The sequence below is a fragment of the Danio aesculapii genome, chromosome 10 (assembly GCF_903798145.1).
Source record: "Danio aesculapii chromosome 10, fDanAes4.1, whole genome shotgun sequence".
Classification (NCBI taxonomy): domain Eukaryota; kingdom Metazoa; phylum Chordata; class Actinopteri; order Cypriniformes; family Danionidae; genus Danio; species Danio aesculapii.
In genome coordinates this window covers 11,098,038-11,115,814 of record NC_079444.1, presented here as the reverse complement: position 1 = coordinate 11,115,814, position 17,777 = coordinate 11,098,038, and the positions used below count along the sequence as shown (strand labels likewise).

The window sequence follows — 17,777 nt, the reverse complement described above, 5'->3', positions numbered from 1 at the left end:
ATTACAGAATTATTGTTATATTTTACAATCGGCCTATATAAGTCACATTACATAAATATAGTTCCTTCAAGATTTTTGTGTATTTTTACAAAAATCACAAGAATTGATCCAACCAATGCCACAAAATCAATCATTTTAGGCTACAAATATGAAAAATGTCCCTGCAAAATGCTGGAGGGACTGATGTTTTACCTTAGACATAAATTTATATTTTAAATAAAACTTCTCATCTCAAATGAATTTTGAGAAACAGCCCATTCAGGTAGTGAAAAAACACACCCATTTACTGTACTTGAGTTATTGTTTTTGCTCCAGAAAATAAGAAAAGATGCTTGAGAAAGAGAAGAAAATCTTCATTGTGTAAAAGTGTGACTAATTTGGACTTTCCAATTCTACAGAAAAAGTTTTAGGTGAAGAGGAAGCCAGTATCTGCATTGTTTTGCAAAAATACTCCCAGAGAAAGTATGTGAGGGAAACCTAATTTAATTGTGAAAATAGTTCTAAATAAAGCTGCCTCATGAATGAGCAACATCGAATTTACTGTCAAATCTGAAAGAAAACTGCTTTCAGCATGGGAAAGGTTTCAGAAAAGCAAAACTGCCAAACTCTCAAAAGACAGATGTCTTAAACACTTTAGTCTTAATGATTCAAAATGAACAAAGAGTTTCTGATCTGAATGACAGCAATGAAAGCAGCATAGATATCCAAACAAGATAGAAAGCAAATGTCCTTCAAAAAGCCAAATCTTGAATTTTATACTGACACCTTGTGGTGTGAATGCAGAATTGCACTGCAGCAAAGGAAAAAACCTTGTCATGGATCAGCAGGGTTACCAAGTTGGCTACTTTTAGCTACTTGCCTCCGGTTGTTTTTTATTTAGAAGATTAAAGACATACAGTATTACATTGATTACATTACATGCTTGCGTTTAAATATTTTACAGTACCACATTTATATTCTACCAATGATAAAAACTGTGCTAGGATGATGAAACAGTGTGAGCACATGAGTTTTTGATGAATATATTGAATGTTTATTTTAATTTAATTATCTTAATTTAAAATTAAGTACAGAAGTTTAGATTTCAGTTTAGCCAGGGATTTTCTTTTTTCTTTTCATTCCTTTTTTTTTTTACTGGGCGGCACATGGATGAGAGATATACAAGCTGTGCTGTCCATTTAAGATAAAAAAATATTTTTGGCCCACTTGCAATGCGTCTGTTACAGCACTGTGGGGGAATTTGGGCAATTCTGTAATTGTAGTAATTCAGCCACACTGGAGGGTTTCTGAGCATGCACTGCATTTTAAGATCATGCCACAGCATCTTAATTGGATTCAGGTCAGGACTTTGACTAGGCCACTCCAAAATCTTCATTTTCTTTTTCTTCAGCAATTCAGAAGTAGATTTGCTGGTGTGCTTTGGATCACGGTTCACTTCAGTTCACTTCAACTTGATTGCCGAACATTCTCCTTCAGTATATTTTTGGTAAACAACAGAATTCACAGTTTCATTAATCACAGCAAGCCTTCTAGGTCCTGAAGCAGCAAAACAGCCCCAGACCATCACACAACCACCAGCACATTTTACTATTAGTATGGTGTTCTCTTTTTGGACACACACCTTCCAAAATGTTCAGTGTTTGTCTCGTCAGTCAATGGAGTATTTTCTCGAAAAAACTGTGTGATCATTAAGATGTTTTCTGGAAAATCTGTGACAAGCCGTCATGTTGTTTCTGCTCAACAGGGGTTTCGTCTGGGAACTTGAAATCGTTTGTGCCCAGTATCGTTCTTATGGTGGAGTCATGAACATTCACCTTAGCTGAGGCCTGCAGTTCTTTGAATGTTGTTGGGTCTTTTGTGATGAGATGTTGCTGGGCTCTTGGAGTAATTTTAGTCGGCTGGCCATTCCAGGTAAGGTTCTCCACTGTTTCATGTTTTTGCCAGTTTTAGATAATGGCTCTCAAAGTGGTTCTCTGCAGTCCCAAAGCTTAAAATGGATGTATAACCTTTTCCAGACTGGAAGATCTCAGTTAATTTCTTTTTCATTTGTTTTTGAATTTACTTGGATAAAGATTTTGAGGATCTTTTGGTCTACTTCACTTTGTCAGGCAGGTCCTATTTATGTGATTTCTTGATTGCAAACAGGTGTGGCAGTAATCAGGCCTGGGTGTGGCTAGAAATTTTGAACTCTGGTGTGATAAACCTAAGATAGAATACATTTTAACAGGGGGCAAACACTTTTTTAGTGCTTTGTAGTTTTGGACGTTTTTTCCCCTTAATAATAAAAAACTTCATTTTAAAACTGCATGATGTATTTACTTGCGCTATCTTTGACTAATATTCAAATTAGTTTGAAAATCTGAAACATTAAATTGTGACAAACATATTAAAAAAATAAGAAATCCATAAGGGACTAACATGTTTTCACACCACTATATATACAGTATATATTTGAATAAAATAATCATTACTAGTTTTCTTGCTATACCTTTACAAAAAATAACCATTGATTAATTTGTTTTATTGTAGTAAAACCATGTTCAAGTTTTGTAAAGGCAGTGATGTTGAGGATTACAGATACTGTACACAAAAGCAGGAAGACTCTTAACGCACGGTTTCCTGAAGACATTTCTAACATCCTCCAGATGTGCAGGCTGACCTCACATCATTATCCTCCTTCAGCTGAATTTGCAAACAACAGTGAAAAGATCTTGCTTGCAAACAACAAACCAGGTGTCATTTATAATGAGCTCTGACCAAGTACAATCTAATTATAACAAGCTGCAGTATGTCTGTATTAAAATGCTGTCCACATTACCATAATAATAATTTTGTCAATGTTTGCCATGTCATATCGCAAAGTAAGAAAGCACTAACTTTTGATATCACAACTACACCATATGGCCATAATACACTTTGGTAAATGCTATAATGAATTTAAATATGAAATCTTCACAGTGTAGATAGATTATGAATAAAATATCATCGATAACAGTGTAGATAAACTATGAATAAAATATGATATATAAAGCTCAACACCATGCAATTTAGCCACAACTGTCATCAAAATAAAATCCAAAACTATTGAAAGATTATGGAAGTTATTAGGTTTTTTAGTAGCATTTACTGCAACACATACACAACATACTGTCAATTACAAACTCACCTTAAATCCTTGTACAACTTCATACTCAAACAACTTAAAAAAACGTACAAAAAAAACTATTTCCTGATTTAAAGTTGTTAATTAAAATCCCCAGTATGTGTTAACATGTACGTGGCTAGTCAAGTTCCTTTGGGAAGCTGAGAAGAATGAACCACAGCTTTCCTCTGAATCCCGGTTCACCCTGTTGCTCTCTGCTGCCCACTAATGTGACTAATGAGATATGATGAGGGTGACTCAAAACGCTGTTTGACCAAATAATTCAACATATAATGTAATATAGGATAATAAGGTATTTTTTTCATTTCCATATATAAAAAGGTTTCGCAAAAAAGATTGTATTCTGCTTTGGATGGGTTTTAACCTTTTTTTAACTGGTCAATAAAAATATGAACACTGTTATATACTGCAGAATGGCGACAGAAATGTGGATCCAAATGCCGTTTATTAATATAGATACTGATGGTCAAAATGGGCAGGGTCAAAATAAATAAAACAAACCAGTGTCCAAGATACTCCCAAAAAGCAGTGAACAGGAAAAGGTCAAGGAAGGCAGTAATCAATCATGAAAAAAGCAGTCCAAGTGCAAAAAAAAAAAAAAGAAACAGGAAACAAGGAAAACACTCATATTGAGTGTACAACCCATGTACACATAACAACTAGAAAATCTCCATAATGCACTGTAAGTGCGCGTGCCAAATGAATTTCTGCATCTGACCACAAGATGCCATCTAAAGGGCAATCATTTTGGTGTAAGTTTCACAATAAAATATTATTTAATTAAAGTAATGTTTGTATTCATAGGGCTGTGCGATTAATCAAATCGCAATCGCATTTTGAAACGTTACGATTAGCTAATCAGAAGAGGCTGCGATATGAAATATGTATTATTTAATTATTTAATTATCCCCTGCCCAGAGCAAATGTGCGCATGACATCGGTGTGTGACAGTTTCACTAGCCAATTGAGTGAGCACACTTTTGTTCTGCCCAATCAGAACTGCGCAACTAGACTATGCGGAACACCCACAAAAAACAAACAAACAAACAAACAAACAAACAAACAAGCAAGCAAGCAAGCAAGCAAACAAACAAACAAACAAACAAACAAACAAACAGGAAAGCACGAACAAGTGGGGTGATGTCCGAGATTAAAAGGAGGTGGCAGAACACATGGGACAAAGAGGAGAAGAGGAGACATCTATATGGAATTCGAAGAAAAGTGTGTATGGAAAGGACTTGTATGATGAACAGGAAAAAGGATGTTATCATAACAAGATTACGAATTGGTCACTCTGCTTTAAACCAATGGTAACTGTGAAAGATGTGGTCTCACTGAAACGGTATCTCATGTATTAATTGAATGTACAAAAATAGGTAATCAACGCAAATCATTTTTTGAAGGATTAAGAGAGCTAAATATGGTCAATTTCTCCCTAAGAGATATTTTAGATGGCAGAGATAAAGTAAATAACAAAATTTTTAGATATTTGAATGACATAGATTTAATGGATAGGACTTGATAGTTTTCCCTTATGTTTTTTTTTCTTTATTTATTTTATTTAAATTTCTCCCCTCTCTTTAATAGTAAACCCATGTAGTATCCCCTTACTAATCCCTCAAGATTTGTAACCTAGTTGCGCTCCATACTTCAATTCAGTAGGTGGCGGAAAATGCACCTTAAAGTTGGTTTGCCAACCGCCAGATAAAACTCCAGAAAAAGAAGAAGAGTGAGTTGATGGCATCTGCTGCTTCAGAAGAATTAATAGATGAATATCAAAGAAAAACAGGACATTGGTAATATGGGAATATTTTAGTTTCAAAGCCATAAAAAAATAAAGTTTAATGTTTTGACAACTTCATGTGTATTTCGTGTGCATTCATGGATGCAGGTATGTGCGTAGTCTGTAGTGACTGACTGTAATGTAATGTACTATAAAAATATAATTTGTCGTTTCATTTTCATAGAACAATTATATATAGATGCATTAGTTGCAGTATTTTAAAGCAGTTTAACGATTTAAATGCTTCTTATTGGATATTATACGTCATTCAGTGCCACTACGCATGACTTTACGGAAAGCTTACGACCTACTAAGTAGGGTTTGCTTTAAGAACATGTTAACAAATTTAGTTACAAACTAGCTAGTAGTTACAAAGCCCCTAGTGTGGACTTTACCTTCCAGTTTAAGAAAAATCTAGGAACAGCTGGTGCAACTCTACCCAGGAGATAACTAATGGCATAACACACTACCTCACTAAAGACACGGTACCTTTTAATGCAGTGACCAAAGAGGGATTTAAAAAAAGACTCATTGAAATGAAGTATGGGAGATATACACTTCCGTCTTACTGTACGTTTAACGTCATGATATTTTGTGTAGCATCTGTGATAATTATTTTGTTTTAGTCTATATAAGCTACAGAAAGGCTCTTACAGCCATGTTAGTTTGCTGAGTGTTCTGTATTTTTATAATTATAATTTTTTTGTTTGTATAATAAAAAAATTGTGTTTATTTTCTAAATATTTAAAAACAAATTTAAATAAATGTTTAAGTAAGTTAATATCTTTTCAGTTCCTTTTTGAACTAACACTCACTGTATTTTAGCAGATTTACAGATTATTGAGCGGAAGCTTGATTACAAAATTAAATCTCAAATCAAATTGCAATACCTGTGAAAAAATTTGATATTTTTCCCAAATCGCACAGCCTTTGTTGCATCACTAATAGACTGCTTTCTAAGTGTTAAATAACTACCACAGGGTCCGACAAGGAAGTTTAAAATCGAATCTAATATTAAAATCGCATATACTACTCAGTAGGTACTGCATTTGTTTTTGAATTTACTACTCGACCGTTAGAAAAGTATATTCTATACAGTATGAATGTGAGTGGTATGAATGGAACTCGGATGTACTACATCCGCCATTTTGTCATAATCACTTGGCCTACCCACGTCAGTTGTGTCGCTTCTTTACCATTTATGAATTAAAGGATGCACACTTCAGAATCTTGCCGTAAGGAATTAGTCATTCGGGTACTTCTTGCATACTGTTTTTCAAAGTCTAGCCAAGTTGTAATTTGGACATAGTACTTGGCTAACATACTGTTTTTAGTGTACTATATAGTATGGAAGTATTTTTGGATTAGTATTTTGAACGCAGCTTTAATTTTTCTGTAATGCTGGAAAATATGTATCAGGTGTGGGTGTAATGAGTACAGGTATTTCTGGGAAGTGTAGTCCAAGGAAATTGCAGAGGTGCAAGGTGGAGTGCTATCCAGAAGAGTTAGAGAAACAATAATATTGCCTAAGTACTCAATAATTATTTTTTTGTTATTATTTATGTGTGTTTGTCACTGCTGTTACCAAACTTTGTAGGCACGCAACTGTTAACACTTAAACAAATGCATTTGGTTGTCCAGTGTAATTGTGATGTCCATGTCCAATACATAAACAAATAGTTAAAAATAATTCAGCTTATTTGTTTGTTAAAAAACCTGACTTAATTCAGGAGCAAAACAATGCAGTGTCCCTCTGATATATGCACTGCTTTTTGCTCTGGTTTTGTTTGGAACTTTTTTGATTGTGAAACCGGCCAAACCCAAAGAACATTGAGCAGAGATCAAATGTACAGTAATTCTCTTAAAAATAAATTGAATTGCGATCAAATTGCTGATAAAAAAGAAGAGACTGTACTCTTGGTTGTGTGATTCTTTACTATTCAACATAAATATAATCATAACAACTCATATAAGGCCTTTTTGATTGTATGAGAGCCTACTCAGCGATTACTTTTTGTTCAGTAAACTGCCCTTACAATTAACCACCGTTTTAAAAAAGATCAAACCCAAAACCATGGTCATTTGTGGTTAAAACATAGTATATATATATATATATATGTATATATATATATATATATATATATATATATATATATATATATATATATATATATATATATATATATATATATATATATAACTCAATTATATCAATATCAATTACACTATTATATATTATTATATATCAATTATAATTATTGTCAGTATTTCTCAATGTGGCCACTGAGTCATTCAACGGATTTGTTCATAACCGTGAATGTTTATGATCAGGAGCCCTCCGCTGGTTTGTGTCATGTGTAATGGGAATGTCTAAGTTGAATTTGCTGTTTTATTGCGCATTTGTGCAGGCAAGGGGAGTTCTGGAAATTGCAGTGAAACAACAAGCTATCAGCTAGTGTGTTTGTGCTGGTGTTCAATAAAAGAGCTGTGCGCTGTTAGACAAGAATATAACAACTTGCGTAGTTAATCAGTGACAGTTTGTTTTTCAATGGTGGAACCTAAATATAGAAAATTACTACTAAAATATTTGTGTCTGAAATGTAAGTAACTTAATTTAAACTTGTGGGAAATTGCTTTTAGAACTTCTAGAATGTCACATCAATGTTGTTATAAGCTTGATACAACAATATAATACACAATGATTATAAACACACAAAATTATGTACGCAAAAAATGGTTGTAATTGAATGAACATATTACTGCAGTTCATAACAGGTAGCTAAAAACAAACAATAATAGTGAAGAATCAATGACTTTAGCGGATTCTTACCTGTTAAACTCCTCCTCTTCCTGGCCGTCAAGTTTATAGATCCATACTATATTAGCATCTTCTTCTACTGCTATCTTCTTCTCCATCTGGTTGCCAGTCTTCTGAGGCAACTGGATCAAGTTACTGTTCTCCTTGAGCTCCTCAGTGTCCTTCATCAGTGTGTCTCCTTCTTTAAGTCTTTTCTTTGGCAACACTGGCTGGACTGTTGACTCTTGGCTCAAGCATAGTTCTGATGAAGCTCCCAGACATGCGTTCGATGCATCAACATGAGGCTTGGAGTTCACTTCCAGCTTCTTATTTTCATCTTCCAGGATTGTTGAGTGTCCATCCATACTTGGTGGAGGTGGAAGGTCTCGATTCTGGATGTGAGCCGTCTTGTCTTCAATAATGGGGTTTTCCAGGACTTCCAGTCCCTTTCCAGAAAGCATACTGAGGAGAGGAGATTCAACCACATGGTCTGGTCTCAAGCTTTGACTCCGAGTGAGGTTGGCTTTGTCTTTAGACTTGCTCTTCTTCGAGTTTTTGTCCTTCTTCGAATGGCGCGGCATGGTGCCCATGTGCGTATACATTTCACTGGAGGTGGCATAGCTCGGGCTGCGTGGATGCATGCCCATGTCATCGGTGGACAATTCTTTGACTGATTCGGCATCTTTCTGCGAATCTGATTTCCGCCGGAGGTTGGTGAGGCTACCAAACCACTTAAAACCTAAAAAAGGAGAAAACATTTTGCGCATGTTATACAAAGATTTGAGTTATATGAAGCGTTCTGTAGTAAAGTAAGGAGAGATTTTGGTGGCTGCAGTGCACCCTGTCATTCCAAGAGTTCCTTTAATGTGAGAACGAAACATGCAGGCTCTTGAGTAAACATACAAGCCCTGACCTTGTCTGTGGGAAAACTTCATCGGTCCCCTTAGTCTCTAAAACAACCATATGAGCAAGTCGGCTTCTCATAAACGAAGCCAGAATATTTCCTTCTGATTAAAATGATGGCATGGTTGCAGAGCAGTGATAATGATGAACGGGGGAGGAAATTAAGACTGTGAAAACAGGAAGGCGATTCTTTAAATAAAGCTTTATCTCAAAATAAAGCATTTTTCAGAGATACATGTTTTCTTTATCGCTGTTGGAACTTATGTTCATTTATCTTAATAATTATAGCTCACAGAGAACCATCAATGTTTAACCCCAGTTTGGTTTTGTTTTCTTGTCTAGTTCGGCGGTCTTCTCCAGGCTGAGTTTATTCAGACATTGGACAGACTGAATTGAAAAACATATTGGATAATTAATATTGATGTAGTTCTTGTGTATTTCTGGAGATTGGTGTGAAGAAACACATCTACTGTACACAGACGTGTAATTAATGGAAGAAACACGATGTGAGGTTATACTGTATGTTGCAGTTGCAAATTAATATATCTTAAAGGGCACCTATTTTACCCCTTTTTCAAGATTTAAGATAAGTCTCTTGTGTCTCCAGAATGTGTCTGTAAAGTTTCAGCTCAAACACCCATCAGATTATTTATTATACCTTTCAGAAAATTTAAATTGTCTGCTCTGAACACAATGTAGCTGTTTTTGTTGCCTGTGCCTTTAAAGCTAGTTCTCCCCAGCACTGTTCCCATGTGCCTATCAGAGTGTGCCTCAATCTGTGGTTGCCTCAGATAAACAGCACAGTGACAGACATGAAGGAAGCAGATCTCACGTAACAATTGTGAGAAATACTACAATAAGAACCCAATATTATTCGATGTATTTGTTGTAGAGTTAATTGTGTTGTGAAAGTTATTAAAGCCTTTCTGCAACAATGAGTCACACACAGACACACACAGAACACGCATTTCATTTTGCACTGTTTTTGCATGGCAAATGTGAGATGACACATGTTAATATCCACTGCTGTATGGATATCCGTTATGTTAATGTACAAAATAAACCTGATTTAATGTCCACAAGCCGGGACTGAAGTGTCTTCTTTTATAATTGTACTGACATGCGGCTGTGGTGATGAATTACAGCGATTTTACTGTCTTTAACTTATTTTATTACAAACATGCTCTGTTTTAAAAACGTTTTAAACTTGTAAAACTCATTCTGGATCACATTTGATGATGATTGATGATCACAGAGAGCTGAACAGATCTTTTAATCCCAGTTGCTTTGTTCATGTTCTATTTTGTTGATATGATTATACGCGTTACTACGGAGACATGTTTAATATGTGGCTGTCAATCAGTTCAGTGGGAAACCGCACTCCTACATAAAGTTGCGGTCAGCCTCCAAATTGGAGGGATTTGGATCCTATTTTAACGTCAGAAAATAAAAAAAGAGACTATACTGTCTTTCTATCACCCCCAAAATGACAGTGGACACTGTCCAAACAGCTTACAAAATATGATTTTTATCATAGGTGACCTTTAAGTCTTAATAAATAAGTCTTGTTAAAAAAGATCTGTGCTATGGTTTTACACCCACACTCTATAAAAATGACCCGTTTTTGGGCAAATCAACCCACCGAGTTACATTTTTTATTACGTTTTAACCTAACTGGTGAGTTTTTCCATATGTTGCCAGGTTATGTGTACTGTAGCAGTGTTTATAGTGCACATTTTATTCTATAAGACTAAATATTAATGTAACACCCATTAAGTGTAACAAACACAATTAAAGATTGTAAATCAACGTAATGTAAATGTAATATGATATAATGCAGTACACTTTTCAACCTGTTCCTAATAAAACACACCTGAATCAACTCATCAGAACATAAGAAGAGACTCCAAAACCTAAAGTTAATGGGTCAGAAAAGAGAGGGACACACCTAAAAATATGTGCTGTTGGTGTGCCTCCAGGAACAGGGTTGGGAAACACTTACATAATGTATATGATATTTAAAAAAATTTAATTTTTGTAGATAAGGACCAAAGTGAAATAATTTGCAGATTCTTTTGTTGGGTCAAATTGTCAACTACAATTTAATAATTACAATTTCTATCAATCTAAACAAAGCTTTAATATTTTATATGTTTACTATATTTACTGTCGCTATTACTGTTGTTATAAATGATAAATTTTACTGACATATTTGATAGTTAATGTAAAAAGTGAACTGTTTAAAGGAGTTGTGACAACTTGCTCTATAAAATACAGTTATTTACAAATTTTAAATAGATTTCAGGTTTTTGCCTTAAACTAAAAACCTTCTGTTTTTGAAAGGCTGATTTCAAAAGCCTTGACAACGACTTGACAAACGTTCACATTTTTTTCACAACAGCATTGCACAGTGTCTCACTTCCCTGCTCTCCATATACAGGTATACTTTGCCCTTTTTTGACCTCATAACACTGAAACTAATCTGACATAAACAACCTTTATTTTCATCACGAGTTTGTTTTCTCCTGGTCGATGTTCAATTCAGCTTATATTGATCTCGTCTGCAGTACATTCATTTGCTTTGTGGAGCTGAATCCCCAAATGTCATTATGGTATTCCCACACTGTCTTCATTCAGCGTGATTCTGGCTTTGGCTTTACCTCCAGGCATGTGGACCAAAACAACAAAAAGCCTCTTAAAATCTTATCTCCGTTCTTTGCACCAGTGCCTTCAAATACACAAACCTTCATAGGAAAGGAACATTAGCCTTTAAAGCCATTATAAAAAATCAATAAAGTCAAAGGCACTGGATGATAGCGGATGTATTATGTTTCTTTTGATAATAAGTAAAATGGATCCTCAGAATGTGTCTATGAAATTTCACAAATCATTTATTATAGCTTGTCAAAATTGCCTACAGTATATGTAGTTTGAGTAAAAATAATAAACATTGTATTTGTATCTGTCAATTTATTTGCAAATAAGCTGTTGCTTTCCAGTAAAGGGCAGAGACTTTTCACACTATTCTGACAGAAACAACAAAACAAACAAATATCACATGGCCAAAATGTCAGGAAGGTTTTATGTTCGAATGTTGAGGTGGGTTTGTGTGAGAAAAAGTAAATGCGAACAATCATAGATGGAAACTAATTTGCCAAATAACCTCTGCTGTAGCAAACATTACACCCATGTGACTCCATTATGCTTTCCTCGTTTACTGTTGATTGTTAGATTTCCAATACTACTGTTTAGGGATGTTCCGATTAATCGGCTGAGATCGGTATCGGCCGATAATCACATTTTATGACTCGATCGGTATTCACCAATCTGGCCGATCCCATGAACCGATCGCAGGTGTTTTGAATTAGATAAAATACCCCGGAAATCATGGAGATGAGAGGGAATTAGCAAATGAACAGATTGCGAGAGGCACGCTGATGTTCTAAGCTTTACATTTATTAGGTTAGATGAATAGCACAGTAAAGATATCTCAAGTGCACATCCCTGTCTCTCTCATCGAGCGATTGAGCTGCTGTGAGGCTGTCCTGAGCAAAGGAGCTGCAGTCACAGATGTGCTAGTTGAAGGACTAAATATTTAAAATGGCTTTGGATGTATTTAGGCCCTTTTACATGTATAAAAACTGAGAGTTCTGTGTTTTTGACTATTTTATCTATTATATTCTGTAAAGCTGCTTCTGACCATGACATGTCCATACAAAACGGTTATAACAGACATATTTAAGGGATTTTATGGAACATTCTTAATTTATTCTCTTATGTAAGGAGAGATCTCCACTTAAGTATCAGACTTAGAGGGAAAATGTGCTTTATGAATTATAAAGCTTGAAGCATTAGAATCGATACTCGGATATCGGCTGATCACCATGACAAGGAATCATGTATCGGCTCGGTACTCGGTATCGGCTGCAAAAATCCTGATCGGAGCATCCCTACTACTGTTACCACTCTAAAGTCAAAGACAATAGAATGCACAAGACGTGTCACTTGTATAGTTTTGAATGGGGAAAAGTGTAACCGTCAATATAGCGAGTGAAGCCCTGCCTACTAGTACAGTAGGCAATCAGTGATTGAAATTCCTCCAGGGCAGAAGTTCAGATCAGACGTGTGCTTTACCACACTTTGGTGGACAACAAACACACTGGAATCTCAGAGAATACTTGCTTCAAAGACATAAGAAATATATCCACATAAAATTGATATCTGTACTTTTAAACGAACTCATTACACTTGAAAACAAAAATTTTCTGACTTTGTAATCTGTATGAAACGAATGTCAAATATTCTGTCAAATACACATCACATGACAGCAACTACACCCCACAATCTAGTAAACAAAGTGTCACTATCATTTCTGAAGGAGATTTGCCATCATGATCAAGTGTTGAATTACTTCAGAAGAGCAGCGCGATCTGACGAAGCATTCAGAGGATGATAATGTGTAGAACGGCTACAAATGAGGTTAATGTTGTGATCTTGTTCCTTTCACGTGCACATTAGCTTGGGCAACCTGAAAATATGCCTGTTTGATTCAGACGTGTAGAAACGAAACTTATGAGACAGATGTTGTTTGACTCTATTGGTGATTGCAAATATGTAATGTAATCGTAAGCTTGGCAAACAGTTTGGCAGAATTTGATGTCAAAGATGGCTACTGAGTTAAATGACTTGCCTTAAAGGGGCTAAAGTCATCTTAAGGCCTTGATATTATCAAAACGCACCGAGAGGAGCATCTTTTAAATAGTTTTCTGATGGCTTCCAGTGTTTTGTGCGCTGCTTATGTGCCCTGCACACCTTGCATTTTTGCCTTTGTGCACTGTGCACCTGCAGTAGAAAAAAAGTCAATTCTAAAGCAGAAAAAGCGAGCTACGTCAGTCATGTATTTTTCATTCTCCATTTGAATGAAAGCAGAGGTGGGGTTTCAGTTGAGGCAGCAGCAGTGTTTGTGCTGTCAAGATGACTATGGAGACTTAAAGATGGAGGAGAGACTATTGGTTGCTGTTTCGAGTTATCTGGAGCTGTATGACCTCATAAATCATGAATATCATAATTTTAATAAATATTACAATATTAACAGTATCAACAGCAACACTCGCTCACAATAAACCCTTTTCACATTCCCGGGTTTGCCAGTAGTGGACGTCATCTTAGTTAACCAGTTGTAAGTAGTTTTACTTAAGTAAACTTAGAGCGCAGTGAATGGGAGAGTACAATAAATATCTTCTTTGCTGAAATAATAAAAGGAAAACTCCACGATGGTGTTATAAAGACTTTCACAAAACTGAAAAAAATTGTGTGAGACTGATTGATATCGGCAGCCAGAAGAGAGAACAACGTCAAATTTACTGTTCTGCCCATGGATTGCATTCCAAATGCCTCACACAAGCGGTGTTACTTTTTTGTAATTTGATGCAAAGATGTTATAATACATACATAAATACATATAAATGTTCATACATTTAAAAAAAATCTAAATATTAAAAACGTTTATGGATTTAAGATGCTGATGGCCATTAAACACATCATAATAGTCTTGTGAAAAGGGTCCATATGCAGACTCAGTTATTGCCTATTGAAATATATACAGTAAAGCACACCACACTTATTTTTGTTCTGTCAACACAAAAAGCCTCACGTTCTCAGAACAGAACAGAACAGATACTTCGGTGTGATCAGCCCCTTACACAGCCTATTTAAGGCTGCTCAAAAGTTGGTATGCTCAGAATTCAATGTAAAGAAGCTATGATGCTCAATACATAAATACATTACCTTTATTTATGTTTTGGTTTCTGTACCGCCTTTGCTGTTTAAAGATGCCTTAACAACTTGATCGTTAGGTGCCTAATTTTCATTTAGCATTTTTTTTGTTTGAAACTTTGAAAGGATTTGCTTCACAATAGGCTGGAAACCCAGCTAGTGAGTATTTTCAAGATTAAACCAAATCCATTGCTCTGTTATCTGAGAATGCAATCAGAAGATGATGGTAACTTTAGCTGCTGATGCAGTACAGTGTAAAATATACACTTACTGGCCATTTTATTAGGTACACCTGTCCAACTGCTCGTTAACGCTAATTTCTAATCAGCCAATCACATGGCAGCAACTAAATGCATTTAGGCATGTAGACATGGGCTGTTTCTCAATATGCAATATTGATATCGAGGATGCATGGATGCAGACTTGAGCACCGAACTCGCTCTAGAAGTCCCAGAAATCATTGCGGCTGGAGGTGGTAAGCGCAGCATTTTATATAGGTTTATTATTAAAGTTCAGAGATATCACTTATTTGTCTCAGGAGTTTCCCTAAATGAGGCGGTGAAAGTAAACATCACCATGAAAATCCTAATAAAGGATTAAACACATAAAGGGTGTTTATTTGCTGAAAATTAGCATTAAAATCTATTTTATTTATATTGTGCAACGTATATTAGTAAGGTATTTATGCATAGTATATATTTTGAAAAGGGGAAAACAATAAATCGTTGTATGAATGCTGTAATGTTTAAAATATTTTCCGTTAAAAAAGCTTGAAGGTCATGTGACAATCAGGAAAAACGCAGCCTCTCATTTCTCGCAATGTATGTTCTCACGGTCTCCCGAGTTTGTTCTTTCGAGGACACCTGGCAAGACCGGTCTTCACAAGAACGCAAGTCCGTTCTTTGTGTTCTTGGAATTGAGAAACAGCCATGGTCAAGACGATCTGCTGCAGTTCAAACCGAGCATCAGAATGGGGACGAAAGGTGATTTAAGTGTCTTTGAACATGGCATGGTTGTTGGTGCCAGACAGGCTGGTCTGAGTATTTCAGAAACTGCTGATCTAATGCGATTTTCAGAGAATGGTCCGAAAAAGAGAGCAAATCCAGTGAGTTGTATTTCTGTGGGCGCAAGTGCCTTGTTGAGGTCAGAGGAGAATGGCCAGACTGGTTCGAGCTGATTGAAAGGCAACAGTTACTCAAATGAACACTCGTTACAACCGAGGTATGCAGAAGAGCATCTCTGAACACACAACACAGTGAACCTTAGGGCGGATGAGCTGCAGCAGCAGAAGACCACACCAGGTGCCACTCCTGTCAGCTGAGAGCAGAAAAATAAGGCTACAATTCGCACAGGCATGAAAGCATGGATCCATCCGTCTTTGTATCAATGGTTCAGGCTGGTGGTGGTGGTGTAATAGTGTGGGGGATATTTTCTTGGCACATTTAGGGCCTATTAGTACCAATTAGGACCATGTTCATTCCTTTGTATCCACACTACCCATCTTCTGATGGCTACTTCCAGCAGGATATATATGTCATGAAGCGCAAATTATCTCAGACTGGTTTCTTGAACACGACAATGAATTCACTGTGCTCCAAAGTCACCAGATCTCAATCCAAATCTCTGAGGAATATTTCCAGTACCTTCTTGTATCTTTGCAACGAAGGATTAAGGCAGTTCTGAAGGCAAAAAAGGGTCCAACCCGGTACTAGTAAGGTGTACCTAATAAAGTGTCCGGTGAGTTTATTTTGTGGATAATTATAACAGTTCACTGACATTCATAACCTCAGTGAGACTTGGATATGAGGATGTACATCCAACAAGAGAACATTTGTAATGTTTGTTTTTGCCACTGACATGGTTAATCTCCAGTAAATGTACATTTTAAACTGTAGCATTGGCACTGTGGGTGGAAGAGTGCATATTAAGTGATGGCAATATTATAGTAATCTCACATGTCTATGTCACAAAGTGCGCAAAATCTGAACAGTACATTTTTCCCCATTCTTGCAGAAAAAACACAGCTACTGGGTTGTCCTTTATCACAATTTCTGTGTTAGAAGAGTCATCAGAGACCCGTTTCAGACCCGAGTCATCATTTTAGCACTTAAATGTAAAAAAAATCTAACTTTTATGGTATTTCCCCTTTAAGACATTTTGATCTTTAATAGTCATAACAAACCAGAGACTTAAATCATATACCACAATTATATACACCTCATGGTAAAGTGATCCATCAGAATGATTTCGCCACACTATGCCGGAAGTCTCCAATCAAACATACTCACTCAGCTTGCGCTTGATCATGGTTTTGCCTCTTGTATGTCCGGCAGAATGCAGATGGTGGTTTTCTTGGATGGGCAGCAACAGATTTCACTTGTGTCTCTTGTATGTGTATGTTGAGACAGAAGTGTCCACTTCCGCTGCTTAGGGTTGATGCTCAGTGCAAGACAGCAGTGAAAGAGAAGAGCTTCCTGTGGTTGATGCAGAGCGGATGCATGTGATCTGTACTGTAATGCTGCTTTACTCAAGAACGCTTGATGTTGACATTCGAGAGAGAAAGAGAGAGAGAGCTTATTGGGTTACTCTGTCAAAGGTGACGTTGTGTATCAGCATCAGAATATTGGTCTTTTTAAGACTGAATTATGTAGTTTTAACAATGGGAATCACCTTTCATTTTGCATTTCATATTATTCTGTACTTTGATATTTAAAGACCTTGTTATTAATTAGGTTGTATTTGTGCGTAAAAAAATGTTTTTTAATCATTTGTATAGTTTTTGGATTAGAATGTTTTTATTAATTGGAATTTAAAAATAACAAATAAAAAAAACAACAACATTATAATATTTCAGATTCATACAAAATATTTTATTAAAAAATAATAATAAAAAATTATATATATATATGAGCATTTCCAGCGTTATAGATGTGACATTTGCAGTAAAAACTCAAAACATAAATTCCCATAGAAAGTATATGTTAACATTATATTGATATGTTTGTTTATATTTTCCAGAACAACTGACCATAGAGTTATGGGAGCAAAAAATATCAATCTGTGAAGTTTTTTGGTGTTTTAAATGAGGAAAATAAACATGTGTTATGGATGTAACCAAAAAAGTCTGCGGGTTTACAGTGCACAACATACTTTATAGAAATTCTGTGAATTAAACTGCACAACCCAACAGAAACAATGATAATCAAAAGGAGAAGGGTTGGCTCTCTATAGAACAGCAAACAAAAATGTTTGCTTTTATTTAATTTAATATTTTCACATTTATGAGGAAAACGTGTCGAAATTGCCACTTGTGTGACATTGGCAAATCAAATATAATAGTCTGAAAACAGATGCAT

The 17,777-nt window shown here is 35.7% G+C and overlaps 1 protein-coding gene across 1 annotated transcript in view; it reads right to left on the bottom strand.

Annotated features, from left to right (window-relative positions):
• The window catches only part of sh2d3ca (SH2 domain containing 3Ca), a 109,638-nt gene extending 92,846 nt beyond the window's left edge, over positions 1-16,792 (bottom strand). Inside the window, exons 1-2 of the mRNA XM_056466337.1 lie at positions 16,710-16,792; positions 7,777-8,482 (exon numbers count right to left, since the gene is read on the bottom strand). Coding sequence (XP_056322312.1) covers positions 7,777-8,482; positions 16,710-16,728 — 725 coding nt within the window. The 5' untranslated portion in view covers positions 16,729-16,792. The remainder of the gene's footprint in view (positions 1-7,776; positions 8,483-16,709) is intronic.
• Positions 16,793-17,777: the final 985 nt, after the last annotated feature.